This window comes from Pelodiscus sinensis, chromosome 3 (genome assembly GCF_049634645.1).
Source record: "Pelodiscus sinensis isolate JC-2024 chromosome 3, ASM4963464v1, whole genome shotgun sequence".
Taxonomy (NCBI): Eukaryota; Metazoa; Chordata; order Testudines; family Trionychidae; genus Pelodiscus; species Pelodiscus sinensis.
The window spans coordinates 1,289,433-1,306,893 of NC_134713.1; the positions used below are offsets into that span (position 1 = coordinate 1,289,433).

At 57.4% G+C, this 17,461-nt stretch overlaps 1 protein-coding gene across 1 annotated transcript in view; it reads left to right on the forward strand.

Annotated features, from left to right (window-relative positions):
• SCARA5 (scavenger receptor class A member 5) overlaps positions 1-17,461 on the forward strand; it is a 114,677-nt gene that overhangs the window by 7,165 nt on the left and 90,051 nt on the right. Inside the window, exon 3 of the mRNA XM_075925959.1 lies at positions 10,445-10,573. Coding sequence (XP_075782074.1) covers positions 10,445-10,573 — 129 coding nt within the window. The remainder of the gene's footprint in view (positions 1-10,444; positions 10,574-17,461) is intronic.

The window sequence follows — 17,461 nt, forward strand, 5'->3', positions numbered from 1 at the left end:
TAGAGGTGGTTTAATTGAATAATCATGTAACTCTACAAAATCTTGCCAGTTACATGATTATTTGATGGTCCCCAGGGCCGGGGCGGACAGCCACTGCACTCCAGACCCCACTCTTGGGGAGCTCCCTGACACCCCACGCTGCTGCCTCTGATGTGGCGCTGTCCGCAGGGTGTGGAATTCACTGTGTCGCAAGCCGGCGGGTCTCCCAATGAGCATTCTGGCTTAACAGCCCGGCCTGCCAGCCTCCCGCACTCCAGGGCCTGTCCCGCCCCCCGAGTCGCCCCCACCCCGTTCCAGTAACACTGCACCACCCAGGGAATGTTTCTTCTGGCAGCTCCATCATCACTGCGCCCCGCCCACCTTGGCACCGCGCGCTGCACTGCCCAGGCACCAGCTGCTCTCCCAGGGGTTCCCCTAGGAGTTGCTGTGGCCAGTGAAACGGGTGTTCCCCTCCCCGCCCCCCCGGGCATGGGACTGGGCTGCACATCGGCTGCCAAGCTGGGCGTTCCACTGGCGCTGTCCGAACCTGTCGCAAGGCCTGTGTGGTCTAGGTTGAGAGCACGGGGCGGCGCTCTCACCACGGGCTCGCACGGCAACGCTGGAGCTCAGCCAGTCGGCCGCATCCTGCAGGTGCGGCCAGGCCCCCGTGGGGAGTGGGTGTTGCTCCTGCCTCGCAAGGGGCCCTGCATCGTGCACCGCGCGCCAAGAGCCCCACTGCTGGGCCGCACCATGCCAAGGTGGCCTAGAACGGACGGAGAACTCCGCCAGCGAGGGCTCGAGTTCTGTGAGTCCGGTGCCAGCGCGGTGCTGGGGAGCCAGCCCCCAGCCCCCTCCCTATTAGGAACACCAGTGCACTGGGGAAAACGAGGGGCCCTGGGGCAGTTCGGGGTGCGTCCTCACGGCACCCTGAGCTTGGAATAAGCGATGCAACTTGCGTAGCTTCTTTCGCGCGTATTTCGCAATCGAGCGCTGTTCTGAAACGTCCCTTATGCCTCATGGAATGCGGCTTACAGGGACGGCGGAGTAGCGTGCCCGTTATATTTTGAGCTAACGGGCACGCTGGCAGGACGTGGAAATCGTTTCGGGATACCAGAAGTATCCTGAAATCGCGCCGCTGTCAAGATGCATCCTTAGAGACTATCCAAAATAGAGAGAGCCATGAGTGTTCATGGGTAAAACCCACTTCCTCAGAGGTGTTGGAGGGGAAATAACAGAAACCCAGAGAAATAGAACAGCAGAAGAAGTACCTGTCGTTTGTAGGAGCAGTGTTAAGGAGGCTAATGAAGTGGGCTGGGGTGTCCCGTTCGTAGCTGTTGATGTGAAAATGGTTATTTCTGCTTTGGGGAGTGGAATCTCCTTTACTTCCTTCCCCCTTCCTCACCGACATGCCAAAGTTTGACCAAACTCTCAGTCCTTCCCACGGTCCTTTAACCTGTCTTCTCTAGAAACCTAGAGCACCATCTGTCTGTCTGTGACTCCAGTCCAAATCCAGGCTGTCTCCTGCATGTACTTCTCCCCTGGGCAGAGGGGGAGAGACCAAACCGGTTTAGCCAGCCTCTTCCTTCTGCCCGAAGGCCTTAGAAAAGCAACGGGCTGGGATGTAGCGGAATAGTGAGTCTAAAGCCATGCTAATGCTTCTGGGGTAGCCACATGGCCCCTATGGGCGCTGGGTATGATAGGCAAGTGCCTTCCCACACTGCTAGCCTGGCTCCGCTCCAGACCCTGCCCCCAGGATGCCTGCTCTAAGTGTACTGAGGGCCGAGTCTTGCTGTCCCCAGCACCCTCCCTGAGCTCCGGGGTGGTGCCACTCCACTTCCGTGTGGGGGGAGTGGGGCAAGGTTTGGCTCCTGTGGGGGGCGGGTCCTGGGCAGAAGGGGCAGGGCTGGGGCAGGGCCGGAGGCTGGGGGAGGCAACCCACCGCCCAGGGTGGCTCCCCCCCTTGTGCCGCCGCTGTAGACCCGAACGGGGCAGTTGCCCACAATGCGTCGCGTGCCTGGCGTGTCGCTGCGTGTCCGTTTGCAGAGGAGGCTCCACCCCTCCCGCGCGTCGCCCGAAGGCAGCTGCCGTCCTCCAGCTCCAGGGCTTTTTCGTTGGAGCTTCCGCCGGGTTTGGAGCCCAACGCCAGTTGCTGTGCTTCCCACGGGGCTGCCAGGCGCCCAGAGACCGCGGTGACCAGCGTGGGAGAGGCACCTCCCGAGGCCAGGACAAGGCCACCGTTGCCTCTTCCAGCGCCCCAGGCTGCCACCCCCACAACACGCGCCGGCAGCATCGTGGTTCCGAGCGGGGAAGGACTTGCCCGGGGCAGAGCAGTAGCAGAGAAGGGAAGTGGGCTGACGGGCAGCGCTCCGCCCCTTAGGCCACGCTGCCTCGCGCCTTCGCCTGTCTTCGGAGCTGTATTTCAAATGGAGCGGTGTGGCCGCTGCGGCTCCTGGCGGCAGGGCCGGGCTCACACACGTTGAGGCCTTGCAAGATGTCACATTGAAGAGGCCCCCGTAGCATTGCCCCCCGAACGGGCCTTGTTCTATCAGAAAGGACGTCGAACGGAGCAGCCGTGCGGGTTTCCAAGGGCAGCCAGGCCAGTGCGGCGGCAGCAACATGCTAGTCCTTGTTCGGGATTAGCGGCCCTGCCTCACGCGAGGCCCGCGCTGTGGCTTGGGCCCGAATCTGGCCCTGTCTTCCGGGCAGTGGCTCCGTCGCCGGGGTGCTGTGGGCCTCGGGTTTTCGTTCGGCCTGGCTGCTGGCAGGCAAAGGGCTCAGAGCTCTGTCCCACATGCCGGCCTGAGGGCGTTCCCTGCGGGGGGGGTCTGCTGCCCCCCACGGGGCCTTGGCCTGTGCAGCGGCGCTGTGTGGGAGAGACGCGCTGGCCGCCGAGCGATCGCTCCCCCGCAGACAAGCTGACGGGCCCGGTTCCGTGCTCGGGGGCCTCGCACAGCTCCCTGGGCTAGGACGCCTCCGTGTCACTCCCGGGGGGTGGGCAGCCGGAGCAGAAGGCTGGTCTGGGGGGGACGCTCAGAGGTGGGGGACTGCATTCTGAGCCCCACGAGCAGGCTGTCCGGGAGCTGCCCCTGCGCCGCGGCAGCAGGGCCAAGCCCGCGATCGCTCTGTCCCTCTGCATTGGGGGACGCCTCCCCCTCGGCGGGAGCTTTTGAGCCTGTGGCCAGCGGCCCCAGAGCGCAGCTTTGAGGCCAGGGCGATGGGCCTGCTGGTGGAACGCTGCACAGACGCACTGGTCCCATGGGGCGGGGGGAGCAGCTGGAAGACAAGGGGGCTGAGGGGCCTGTCCTCCTTGGGGGTGAAGTCTGCCTGCTGGGCTGGAGGGGGTCCAGAGGGGGGCAACCAGAATGACTCGGGGGCTGGAGCACTTCACTGAGGAGGAGAGGCTGAGGGATTTGGGCTTGTTTAGTCTACAGAAGAGAAGAGCGGGGGGGGGGGGGAGATTCAGCAAATTAATTCATGGGGTGCCATGGGGGGGTCCCCCCTTCGCCCTTACCGAGGCCTCTCGAGGTTGCACAAAGAGCACCTTGACGGCGGGAACCGTAAACACGTCAACAAAATGCTGAAATACCAGAGCTAAAGTATGGTCGTCCTCACTATCCCTAAATGCTCAGAACTTCCCAGCAGGTGGAAGGATGGAACTGGGCCCCCAAAAGGCCGGCCTGAGCCACGTGAGCTAACAGAGAATCCCCATTATCCATGTTGCAGTATAAGGCGCCTGACACACAGTTGAGCCGGGCTGATGCCATCCCGCAGAGGGCGGCGGCACAAAGACGGACACACCCACCTGCTGGTTGCAAAGCAATCGCGGGCCAATGGGGGAGCAGCCGTTCTGGGCACGGCTGGTTGCTCGGGGTGCCCCCGGGGGCTGGCTAGATTGTAAAACCCGTTGGGCAGAAGCGGGGCGGAATTTGGTAACGCACGCTGCTCCCCTTGGGGATTGCGGAGAGCAAACCCTGCGCCATGAGGGCGTGGAAGCCCCGTTTCCACAGCGGCGACTCTTTCTCCACGTGGAGAGCGAGTGGGCGGCTGGAGGGCTGAGGCCAGCCCCTTGCGGGCCCTGATCTAAGTGTGAATGTCAGAGAAACGACCGCAGCTATCCTCATGCTGAACCCCCGGCTCCATCTGTTTGGCCAGGGACATGGTGCTGGGCCCAGCAAATGGGAACCGCATGCAGCTAATGAATCGCAGATTGACACACGCGGGAGAGCTGGGGCTGCTGCTTTTCACGGCTTCCTCCCTGCTCCGAACCGCCTCTCGCAGCAACGTTTCCCCCGGGAGCCGGCCCCGCCCCGGCCAGGGAGTGACCTCAGCGCTGGATCAGCTCATACGCCGGCTGCAGCCCCTCGCGGCTCTACACCCAGCGTAACCCTTTGCAGGCTCGGGCCTTTGCATCTGTAGCCAGACAGCACACGGGGGCCGATGCTGGCTCGTCTGGTCAGGCCTGCTCCGTGCGCTCCAACTGGCCTGCCTTTCAGAGGGTGCTGGACACCCCTTTATGCTCAATGGGTGCCGTGCAGGTGTCAGAATCTCACTGCAGCTCGGCCCCGGACATACAGACGGGCTGCTCTGGTGAGCCCCGCCAGGCTGGGGCAGCCTCATCCGGGGAAGCAGTTACCTGCTCCAGCCCTACCAGTTAACCGTTAACTTGGTACATCCCTAATCAAGATGGGATGTTTTGCTAATATAGCCACTCCAGTTCCAACAGGGGCACTGAGGGAACCTGTGGAACTCCTCGCCAGAGGATGCTGTGAAGACCAAAACTGTAACAGGGTTCAAAAAAGAGCCACATAGAGTCATGGAGGTTAGGCCCATCGATGGCTATTAGCCAGGAGGGGTAGGAGTGGCGCCTTTAGCCTCTGTTTGTCAGAAGCTGGGAATGGGCGACGGGAGGGATCACGTGAGGATTCCCTGGTCTGTTCCCTCCCTCTGGGGCACCTGGCACTGGCCACTGTGGGCAGACAGGACCCTCGGCTGGATGGACCTTTGGTCTGACCCCGTCTGGCCACTCGTATGTTCTTATGACATCTTCTGGCCTGTGTTCTACGGGGCTCAGACACGATGGTATCTTGGTGCCTTGGATCTTGTCTATATTTACCTGGAAGGTCGAATTAGATACGCAACTCCAGCTCTGTTAACTATGCAGCTGGACTCGACCTGCCCTCATTCGAGTTTCCCCGCTATGGCCACAGCGGGAGGCCGACGGAAGCGAACGCTCCCAAGGGTTTCCCTTTCCCGGACGGGAGCAGGAGTAGCAGCATGGATGGGAATTCCCTCTGAGTTGGATTATCTAGACCCGCTCCATCGAACTCCGGGAGATCGATTGCGGCCGCTGCATGGATGTGCTGTGTAATGGTGATGTAGGACTGCCAGGTGTCCAGTTTTAGCCTGGACTGTCCATTATTCGGTTCCCCCATCCGGTAAAGAAACCAGAAAATACCGGCTATTTTTGCTCAATAACTTTGGTCTCCTCCCCCCCCCTTTTTTTTTCTCAACAGATTTTGGAGGGGGGGAGTATTTGATATTTTTTGTTAAACCATCTATGGAGACGTGGAATCTGCAACTCACAGGGAGGTGGGATAAGATGGGTGAAGCTTCACCCTGGGCAGTTTTAATTTGCCTGTTGACACAGTTGCAGGAATTGGACACTCGCTGCTGCTTCTTCCTTCCTGGTTTTAGGGGATTACATCTGGCTCTGACATACTGTATACCTGGCTGGAGCCGTTATGCAGCCTGGCCTCTGTGCGACGCTGGGAAGGGGCAATAGGGGAGGGAGCATGAGACGATTCCCGGTTCTGCTCCCTCCCTCTGCGGGTCCCAGGCGTTGGCCGCTGTCGGAGGACAGGGTCCTGGGCTAGACAGACCCGGTCTGGCTGCTCTCATGCTCGAATGGAAAGCACCATCTCTTATGGAGCTACGAGTGTAGCGGCAGCGGAAGGGTTGGGCTGTGATTTCCGTTCCGGCAGGACTAAAATACACCCAGGGCTCTCATTAGCCTGCCCGCCGCAGCCCGGAGGTGGCAGCTCCTGCCTCGAGGGAACAGCCGTGCTCTGACATGGGGTTGGGCAGGCCGCGGGCAATTCCTCAGCTGGGAGCTTGTCAGCCCCCCGCCAGAGGACAAGCACTAAGGGTGAATATAAAAGCAAACACAGGACAGTGCAGAACCCAGAGAGCGCCCTGTAACGCCGGCAGGAGGAACCGAACCGGGGACCTCTTGTACTCAGTGCAGGAGCCTCTAAGCTTGAACAGAAGAGCAGCCAGACAGGATCAGACCAAAGATCCATCCAGCCCAGTGTCCTGTCTGCCCACAGCAGCCAATGCCAGGTGACCCAGAGGGAATGAATCAAACAGGTAATGCTCAAGCGATCTCTCTCCTGCCATCCATCTCCACCCTCTGACAAACAAAGGCTGGGGACACCATTCCTTACCCAGCCTGGCTAATACCCATTAATGGACTTAACCTCCATGAATGTATCTAGTTCTCTTTTAAACCCTGTTGCAGTCCTAGCCTTTACAACATCCTCAGGCAAGGAGTTCCACAGATACAGGCCAGCTGGCTCTCAACTAAGGGTGCAGCGCAAAATCCTCCTCTTGCTGTCAGTGGTCTCAGCACCGCTCCATGGTACAGTGCACCCCACCCAGCAGGCGTGGGGTTCCACACGTGACCCCCTGGCTGGGGAAGCCAGTCAATCTCCCTCCCCCTCCGGCCTCCACCTGTTTCCTTCCTCCCGCCCTCTGCCAGGCTCTCCCATTCTTAGTGTCCTCTCTTCAGCCCAGGACAGTCTCCTTGGGGTGCCCAGCACAAGGGGCTCTGCGGGGGGGGGCAGGCGCCCGACGTTACCGTAGGACCCAGCCCACCCTTGCGGTTCCCGGGCCTTGCCTTTCTCCCCGTCTCTCGTGTGCGTGTTCGGCGGCTGGGCCGGGGCGAGGACGTCGCACAAGTGCTTGGGAGACCCTTGGGGAGCCCGGGCAGGAGGGCCGGGCCGTTCCGGCCACGGAGGCCTGGCCATGAGCTCCCAAGCGCGAAACGCGACCCAACGGCGCCTGGTAAGTCCTGTCTGTGGGACTGGCCCCTCAGGCTGCTCCAGCCAGGGTGGCCCTTTGTCCTCGCGTATCGAGGACAGTTCTGGGTTGGCTTCTCTCCCCCCTCCCGCTCTGATGCGAAAGGGGGGGGCTTTATGGCCCCTCGTTGGCTCTTGAGGCCAGAGGAGAAAGGAATCCGGTCACCCCAGTGCGGCTCTCCGGCAAGGCTGCACCTGCCCCCAACCTGCAAACCGAGGTTTGGATTTCACACGCCTCCGCGTGCAGCGGGATGGTCAGAGCCAGTGGGCCCGAATGGGGGGCAGGGCTCTCCCACTTTTCAACGCAGGCCCGGCCCTCCCACAAAGCCCCACCCTGGCCAGGCCAGAAGCTGGAGCCCAGCTTGGCTAAGGGCATCCAAAAAACTTGGGGAGCAGTGGGGAGCTGCAGACCCTGCACCTGCCCCGGACTGAGGGGACACCTGGCCCATGTCCCTGGCCCCTGAGTCCCCCACCCCTGGCAAATGGAGGGTTTGAGCTCCCCACAACTGCCTGGACAGCTCTTCCCCAAGGCCCTGCCCCCAGGCCAGGCTGGGTGCCATAAGAGCCGTGCTGGGTAAGAGCGGGGATCCTCGAGGACACGGGCTGGGGGCTGCTCCGGGGCCCCTCCACCCTATGCAGATGGCAAGACTCAGGCTCCCCACCCGCTCCATCTTCTGGCATAGCTGGGGGCGGGGCCTTAGGAGAAGGGGAGGAGCCACCGAGTGGGCGGGGCCTCATGGGCCCTCCCACTTTTAGGAAGAATCCGTCGCCCCTGATTGGAGCAGAGCTGTTTAGTCTCAAATTTCGGAGAGAGAGTGGCCCCACTGGGCGGGAGTGGAGGGCGGGGCTGAGTTGGCCCCACCTTTAACGAAAGTGAAAGTGAGCTCCCCTATAAACCCGCCCCCAATGACTTTTCCATCCGCGACCACGGCCTGGCCCGGCTGCCTGCAGAATTCAGTGTGAGTCTCCAGTCCAGGCGAGCCCCCTGGAGCCAGGCGAGTCCCACCGGCTTACAGGCTTCATCAAAGAACCACAGAGCTGGAAGAGACCCCAGAAGGTCAAGTCCAGCCCCCTGCCCAAGGCAGGACCAATCCCAACTAGATCAACCCGGCCAGGGCTTTGTCAAGCCGAGACTTAAACACCTCTAGGGATGGAGACTCCACTACTTCCCTAGGGAACCCATCCCAGGGCTTCACCACCCTCCTAGTGAAATAGTTTTTCCTAATATCCAACCTGGACCTCTCCCACCGCAACGTGAGCCCATCGCTCCTCGTTCTGCTGTCATCTGAAACGATGGTGCTGGATCCTCAGAGGGTACAAATCACAGACCTACACAGATCAGCTGAGAGCTTGTTGGCTGCCTCCCTCCTTCCCTTGCTCTTTACTCTGAGGAGCAGTTGAAGGGAAATAAATCTCTCGCCGGCTTCAGAGCCACTTTGATCCCAGGGATCCTGGGACCCCGGGACCGTCCCAGCCAGAGGAGCAGAGGGTCGGATCGGAGCCGCGATTCAGCCTAACTCCTTGGCTTGCTCGATTAGGTGAACATTTGCCGTTGGGGAGAACCTCCGGCCGCTGCCGGGAGCCCAGGAAAGCAGATGTGCTGGTGGCTGTGATTTGGACGGGGGTGGGGGAAGACTGTGTGTGGCAGGGGGTCTGATTGCTTGCTCAGTGGGGCGGCCTGCCAGCATGAGGGGGAGCCCTGAGTCGGACACATGCCAAGACAATGATGGTTGAGTTGGGTTGGTCCTGCTTCGGGCAGGGGCTGGACTCGGTGCCTCCTGAGGTCTCAGCCAGCCCAGGGATTCGATGACTCCAAGGCCAGAAAGCACCGCTCGGCTCGGCCCAGCTCACCCCTCCTTGCCCACAGAACTGCTCCGTCAGGGCTAAATCCTGACCCTCTCCCCCAGCCGCCCCCCTGGCCTGGCCCGTGCTAGTCCCAGGCACAGGCGGGACCCGGCTGCTGTGTCAGCGCCGGGCACTGCAGCGACCCGACGCCGGCAGGAGGTGGCCCCGGCCAAGGAGGGGCTGGGGAGGGGCTGTCCCAGCGCCTCCCCGGGCTGCAGTAACCGCACTTTGGGGGCCCGACCCCCTTCTGAGTGGACTTTCCAGGTGAAAACCAGACACCTGCTCTCCCCAGGCACAAGCCCTGCCCGCTAGCGCAGCAGCCGGCGGGATTGGGGGGCACCCCGGCACGTCTGCCGAATCCGGCCACAGCCCGACGGGGGAGGGGTAGCACTGGGTAGGACTGGCCTGCGTAATGGGCCCTCCCGCTGCGTGTCCCTGGCGTGAGGCTGCTCGGGGCGTTTGCAAGGGGCTAGCGAATGGCTGGGGTGGCTTGCGGGGAGGCCTCAGGAGCTCCGGATGAGAGTTTGGAGAGCAGGGCTGCAGTCCCCTTTGCACCACTGGGGTGGCATTGGGCAAGTCGTGTCACCGTCCTGTGCCTCAGTTTCCCCCTCTGTACAATGGGGTGGCAGGCGCCCGTGCACAGAGCTTTCAGACCTACGAGCGCCGGCGCTAGGTCAGAGCCGGGTGTTGTCATGGTGACCACAGTGATGGGGGAATTCTTGACCCGGGGATAAGTCCAGTCCCTGCTACACTGAAGGACGGAAGGTGCAACGTAATGAGACGGTCCCCCCTTTCCCCCCCATTTGTGGTGCCTTGTGGCTCTGTGGGGCGTACGCTCTCTGGGGAAGGGCTTGTCTTTTTGTCCCGTTCGTACAGCGCCTAGCGCAACAGGCCCTGGCCCGTCTCCTAGACACTATGGCGAGGGTGCAAGATAACAGGCCGGGCCCACCAAGCCATTTGGTCCAGCCCCCGGCCCACGCTGCCCTCCTCCGCCCCCGGCCAATCGGGAGTCAAAACGGTGGGCGGATCCCTCCAGGCATTGCCCTAACAGGGCGGGAGACTTCACGTGTCCCCCGCCCCCAGGTCCCGATGTGGGGAGCGGCCACATCAGTGGGGATTTTTTTTCTTACTTGTGTGCGGCCCCCGACTGCTTTGTCTGTGGGTCAGCGGCCCCACGGCCCAGAAGAGGCCCCCCCAGCCCCTGGCAGACAGAGACGAGCCACCTGGGGGAGAGCAGCGCAACGGGAAAGCGGCCGCAGCCGTACAACGGTGCAAAGTCCGTCTATCAGGTGCCTAGTCGCACTGGGGGCTTGGCCGGGTTGAAAGCCCGAGGGGGGGTCCAGGGCCTAGCAACATCCCCCAGGGTCCTAAGCGTGGGACTCAGGCCGCACCCCTGCCACAGTCTCTGCTCCACCTCCACCCCACCCCGCTCCGAGTAGGGTTGCCAGGAGTCCGGTTTTCGCCCAGACTGTCCGTTATTCGGGGCCGGGTGAGCAGAGAGGCGGAGGATTCTGTCCCTCACAGGTCTTTGTATCCCCCCCCAGGTCCAGGCGGAAGGAGAAGGGCGCTGGGGCGCTGTGGGCGGCTGGGCTCCATCGCGGCGCTGAGGTACGCGGTGGTCGGACTCTACTTGCTGGTGTTCCTGATCCTCGTCGGCGTTTTCATCCTGGCAGGTAACGGCGCCGCTCGCCCGGCTCCCTCTCCGGGGAGGGGATGGGGATGCAGCTCCCGAAGCGGCTCATGGTTGGGTACCGTCTGCCTGAGCTCACAGCAGCGTGAGGGAGGTTCTAAAAGCCAGGCTCCGGCTCAAACAGGGACTTTTCCAGGAGCAGGACCGGGACCAGGATGGGATAGGAGGAGCACCGGGGTGCCTTCACACATACACAGAGGGAAGCTTCAGGGGGCAGCCGGGTTCGTCTGTAGCTGGAAAAACTTAAAAACCAACAAATAGCCCTGCAGCACCTTAAAGACTAACAAGACATGTAGCTGGTCTCATGAGCTTTCGCGGGCACAGCCCACTGCTTCAGATGACTAGAGTATTAGAAGTCCAGATCCAAGAATAAATAAGGGAAGGTGGGGAGGGAGTGGGGGGAAGGGGGGAAAAGAGAAAAAAATAGTGAATTGGATTGTTCATGTTACAAGAGGCCAATAAGAACAATTTGCGCCTCTATAAGTACCTATTGCTTGGTTGGTTGGTTAAGTCATTAGGACGTGGAAGGTCCTGTGGGAACCAGTTGATATCTCTATTTATTCCTCCCTGATAAGAATCAAACTTGTAAATCAAGTTGGCTACGTCTACACTGGCCCCTTTTCCGGAAGGGGCATGTAAATTTCATGAGTCGTAGTAGGGAAATGCGCGGGGGATTTAAATATCCCCCGCGGCATTTAAATAAAATAAAAATGTCCGACGCTTTTTTCCGGCTTTTAAAAAAGCCGGAAAAGAGCGTCTACACTGGCCCCGATCCTCTGGAAAAAGTGCCCTTTTCCAGAGGATCTTATTCCTACTTTGAAATTTACATGCCCCTTCCGGAAAAGGGGCCAGTGTAGACGTAGCCGTTAAGTTCCAACCTCCGAAACTGGGAAAACTTAAACCAACGGGAAGCGACTGTCTAGGAAGGAGTCCTGCAGAAAGGGATCGAGGGTCAGAGTGGACCCCAAGCTAAATATGAGCCAACAGTGTGATCCTTGCAAAAAAAAAAAAAAAAAAACCCACGTGATTCTGGAAGGCAGTAACAGGAATGTTGTGAGCAAGACACGAAGGGTAAGTCTACACTGCGGTCCTATTTTGCAATACTTCCAGTATCCTGAAATAGATATTCCGCGTCTTCTGATAAGCCCTTTGTTTCATCCCTGTAAGCCTCATTCCACAAGGAGTAAAGGACGTTTTCGAAGAGCGGGTTATTTCGAAATTTGGTGCTTTGTAGACGGCACCAAATTACAAAATAAGCTCATAGACTCATAGACTCATAGACTTTAAGGTCAGAAGGGACCATTATGATCATCTAGTCTGACCCCCTGCACAGTGCAGGCCACAGAATCTCACCCACCCCTCTTAGAATAATCCTCTCACCTATGTCTCAGATACTGAAGCCTTCAAATACTTTGAAGGCCCCAACATGCAGAGAGTCCTTCAGCTGTGATCTGTGCCCAATGCTACAGAGGAAGGCGAAAAACCTTCAGGGCCTCTGCCAATCTACCCTGGAGGAAAATTCCTTCCTGACCCCAAATATGGCGATCAGCTAACCCCTGAGCATGTGGGCAAAACTCACCAGCCAGACACCCAGAAAGTTCCCTATAGCAACTCCTATCATCCCTCCATTGACCTGGAAATGAATGGTCAATTAGTTACCAAGATCATGTTATTTCATCCAACCATCCCCTTATCATAGAATCAGAACTGGAAGAGACCTCAGAAGGTCGTCAAGTCCAGCCCTCCGCTCTAGGCAGGACCAATCCCATCTAAATCAACCCGGCCAGGGCTTTGTCAAGTCGAGACTTAAACACCTCTAGGGATGGAGACTCCACTACTTCCCTAGGGAACCCATTCCAATGCTTCACTACCCTCCTAGTAAAATAGTTTTTCCTAATATCCAATCTGGACCTCTCCCACCACAACTTGAGACCATTGCTCCTTGTTCTGCCATCTGTCACTACTGAGAACAGCCTCTCTCCATCCTCTTTGGAACCTCCCTTCAGGAAGTTGAAGGCTGCTATCAAGTCCCCCCTCACTCTTCGCTTCTGCAGACTAAACAGACCCAAGTCCCTCAGCCTCTCCTCGTAGGTCATATGCTCCAGACCCCTAATCATTTTGGTTGCCCTCCGCTGGACCCTCTCCAATGCGTCCGCATCCTTTTTGTAGGGGGCCCTTTTTGTAGGGGGCCCAGAACTGGACACAGTACTCCAGATGTGGCCTCACCAAAGCCGAATAAAGGGGAATAATGACATCTCTGGATCTGCTGGCAATGCTCCTCTTAATGCATCCTAATATGCCATTAGCCTTCTTGGCTACAAGGGCACACTGTTGACTCATATCTAGCTTCTCATCCACTGTAACCCCCAGGTCCTTTTCTGCAGAACTACTACTTAACTGGTTGGTCCCCAGCCTGTAACTATGCTTGGGATTCTTCCGTCCCAAGTGCAGGACTCTGCACTTGTCTTTGTTGAATCTCATGAGATTTCTAGTGGCCCAATCCTCCAATTTGTCTAAGTCACTCTGGACCCTATCTCTGCCCTTAAGCGTATCTACCTCTCCCCCTAGCTTAGTGTCATCTGCAAACTTGCTGAGGGTGCAATCCATCCCCTCATCCAGGTCATTAATAAAGATATTGAACAAAACCGGTCCTAGAACCGAACCTTGGGGCACTCCACTAGAAACCGACCGCCATCCTGACATCGAACCGTTGATCACTACCCGCTGGGCCCGGCCTTCTAGCCATCTTACCGTCCATTTATCCAATCCACATTCCCTTAACTTGCTGGCAAGAATATTGTGGGAGACCGTATCAAAAGCCTTGCTAAAGTCAAGGTATATAACATCCACTGACTTTCCCATGTCCACTGAGCCAGTTACCTCATCATAGAAGCTAATCAGATTGGTCAAGCACGACTTGCCCTTTGTGAATCCATGCTGACTATTCCTGATCACTTTCCTCTCATTCAAGTGTCTCAAAATGGATTCCTTTAGGATCCCTTCCATGATTTTTCCAGGAACCGAGGTAAGACTGACCGGCCTATAGTTCCCTGGATCGTCCTTCTTCCCTTTTTTGAAGATGGGCACTACATTTGCCTTTTTCCAATCATCCGGGATTTCTCCCGATCTCCACGACTTTTCAAAGATAATGGCCAAAGGCTCCTCAATGACATTTGCCAACTCCTTCAGTACCCTTGGGTGCATTAAGTCTGGACCCATGGATTTATGTACGTTTAGTTTTTCTAAATAGTTCCTAACCTGTTCTTTACCCACCAAGGGCTGTCCATCTTCTTCCCATCTTGCGTCGCTTAGCACAGGAGTCCAGGAGCCGACCTTGTCCGTGAATACAGAGGCAAAGAAAGCATTGAGTACTTCAGCTTTCCCCACATCCTCTGTCACTAGGTTACCTCCTTCATCCATTAGGGACTGCACACCCTCTCTGATCACCTTCTTTTTGTTGACATGCCTGTAGAAACCTTTTTTGTTATCCTTCACATCCTTAGCCAGTCGCAACTCCATTTGCGCTTTCGCCTTCCTGATAACCCCCCGGCATTCTCGAACTATACATTTAAACTCCTCCCTAGTCATTTGTCCAAGTTTCCACTTTCTGTAAGCTTCCTTTTTGTGCTTAAGTACACCAAGGATTTCCCCTGTAAGCCAATCCGGTCTCCTACCAGGTTTGCCTCTCTTGCTACGCGTCGGGATGGTTTCTTTCTGTGCCTTCAATAAGGCTTCTTTAAAATACTGCCAGCTGTCCTGGACTCCTTTCCCCTTCATGTTAACATCCCAGGGGATTCTTTCCATCAGATCTCTGAGGGAGTCAAAATCTGCTTTTTTGAAGTCCAAGGTGTGTATTTTACTACTCTCTTTTCTTCCTTTGGTCAGGATCCTGAAATCTACCATCTCATGATCACTGCTTCCCAGGTTGTCACCCACCTCTACGTCCCCTATTAGTTCCTCCCTGTTTGTGAGGAGAAGGTCAAGCTGCGCACGGCCCCTGGTCGGATCCTTCAGCACTTGTACCAAGAAGTTATCCCCAACATTCTCCAAAAACTTCCTGGATTGCTTGTGTACTGCCGTATTGGTTTCCCAACAGATGTCAGGGTGATTAAAGTCCCCCATGAGAACCAGGGCCTGCGATCTGGAAGCTTCGCTCAGTTGTTCGAAGAAAGCCTCATCTACCTCATCCACCTGGTTCGGTGGCCTGTAGCAGACACCAACCACAACATCACTGCTGTTTGCTCCTTTAAACCTGACCCATAGACTTTCAACAAGTTTTTCTCCCTCTTTATACTGGAGTTCAGAGCAATCATAGTGCTCTCTTACATATAGTGCAACTCCTCCTCCTTTTCTCCCCTGCCTATTCTTCCTGAACAATCTATACCCTTCCATGACAGCGCTCCAGTCATGCGAGTCATCCCACCAAGTCTCTGTTATCCCAATTAAATCATATTTCTTGGCCTGGGCCAGGGCCTCCAGTTCTTCCTGCTTGTTGCCCAGGCTTCTCGCATTAGTGTACAAACACTTCAGGTAACCAGTTGATTGCACTATCTTCTCCATTCAAAACTGGGGACCTCCTTTCTCGCTCCTTCCTCTCTGCATTTCTTCCCGGTATCTGACTTTCCCACTCCCCTCAGGGTTTTGGTCACCGTCCCCATAATTTTGAAGCTTATTCCAAGCTTAGGGTGTAGTGTAGACGCACCCGAGAAGTCATTCTTCCACTCTACTTTGCACTGATCGGGCCTCAGTTGGAGTATTATGTGGAGTTCTGGGCACCACATTTCAAGAAAGATGTGGAGAAATTGGAGAGGGTCCAGAGAAGAGCAACAAACATGATGAAAGGTCTAGAGAACATGAGCAATGAGGTAAGGCTGAAAGAATTGGGTTGTTTAGTTTGGAAAAGAGAAGACCGAGAGGGGACATGAGAGCGCTTTATTATTTAAGATCCAAGCATTTTAAAGGGTGCCACAAGGAGGAGGGAGACAAATTGTTCTCCTTGGCCTCTGAGGATAGGACAAGAAGCAATGGGCTTAAACTGAGATTGGACCTTAGAAAAAACTTCCTGCTGTCAGGGTGGTGAAGCACTGGAATAAGTTGCCTGGGGCGGTTGTGGAACCTCCATCCCTGGAGATATTGAACAGCAGTTTGGACAAACACCTGCCAGGGATGTCTAGAGCAGTGTTTCTCAACCTTTTTTTTTATAAAGTACCCCGTTTAAAAAAAATGTACCCCCAGTACCTACAGTTTTCAGATACAAAACAATTTTTTCTACCATTGCAACACATTTGTTTAAACAACTTAATCGTAGCCAGGCGGGTGATGAAATTTTTGGGTGTCAAAATTACAAAAATAATAAAGCGCTGTAAAACTTAAAACAAACATTCCGTTTTCTCCAAATTTCAGTTGTGTTGACGCACCCCCCAGACTTCTCTCCAGTACCCCTAAGGGACTCGTACCACTGGATGAGACACACTGCTCTAGCCGGTGCTTGGTCCTGACGTGAGGGCAGGGGGCTGGATTCGATGACCTCGCGAGGGTCCTTCCAGTGCTAGTGAGCTATGAGTCTGTGATTGGGAATCTCACACACACCAAGTCCCGGGTCCCTCTGACACCAGTACCCAGCGGGGGCTGCCCTCCGTGTGTCTCTCTCCCGCTGCATCGTCACACGGGGCAGCCCTCGGCCCCCACACCTGGGCCCTGCCTTTCGCGACCACACCTGGGCCTGGTCGGGTGACGGGCTGCTGACAACTAGGGGCGATTGCTGACCCTACCCCTGGCTGGCTGCCTCCTCTTGGGCTCATCACTTTGAAAAAAAAAAGAGGTCGCCATTTGCCTCAGTTTCCCCATCTTCCTCTGCAGGGGATACCGATAATCTCTCCCTCCCACAGCCCTTGAGAGCCTGGGTCAGTTACTGCTCGTTGTGACGTAGTGGGGGGCTGTCTGCTCTGTGACCCGGGTCTCCCTGCGCTGGGATGGGAGATTCTCACTGACTCTCCCAAATGTGGATTAACCCAGACACCCCGGCTCAGCCTCCCAGGGAGGGAGACAAAGGGAGGAGGGCGAGACCAGCACCTGGCTGGGGGGCAGGGCTGGAAGAGAGTTTGGGAGTTGTGTGTCTGGAATCATACAGGAAGCAGCCTAGGGAAGGGGCTGGGATTTAGGGGCCCAGGCTCCCCCATCTCAAGGGGGCTGAGGCATCCTAGGCCTGCCCTGGAACCAGATTACATCTGTGCTGTGCTGTATCCTGGAGAAGCAATAAACCACCTCTATTCTACTGGCTGGGGGAGTCTGTTGGTGCCATTATGGGGTGCAGGAGGCGGGGACCCCGACGCCGCCACACTCGTCAAGTGCTTTGGGATCGTCTGGCGCTGGAGCCAGGCAGGACACAACGGGTGGGCCACGTCCTTACTGAGGGCTGGAGCCCCCAAAACCTGCAGGGAGCTGAACTCCCTCCGCGCCGGCTGACTTCAAAGGCGGCTTCACCAGCTAAAGGCTGCCTCCCTCCTTGGCGTCTCTGTGGCCACGTTCCTGACCTCCCAGCCATGCTGGACTTTCCCCTCCAGGAGCACCTCAGCGGTTTCCCTCCGAAAGCCCTTAATCTCCCCCGCCTCATGTCTCCCGGGGCCTGCGGTCCCTCCAGGGCTTGGCAGCGTGGCCGTAACCGTACACAGTGTCCACCCAGGCCCAGCGTGAGTCATGCTTGGCTTGGGTGGGCCGTGTCGCCTCAGGCCGGGGCATGCCAAGGGGGGGTTAATGAGCAGCCTTGACCTGTCCCGGTCCCCCGAGCCAAATTCTCAGGCAGCCCTTGGAGGTCTGAGCCTTTGATTTCACGCTGACCCTTGGAAGACAGGCCTCGCTTGGAGGGGCCTTC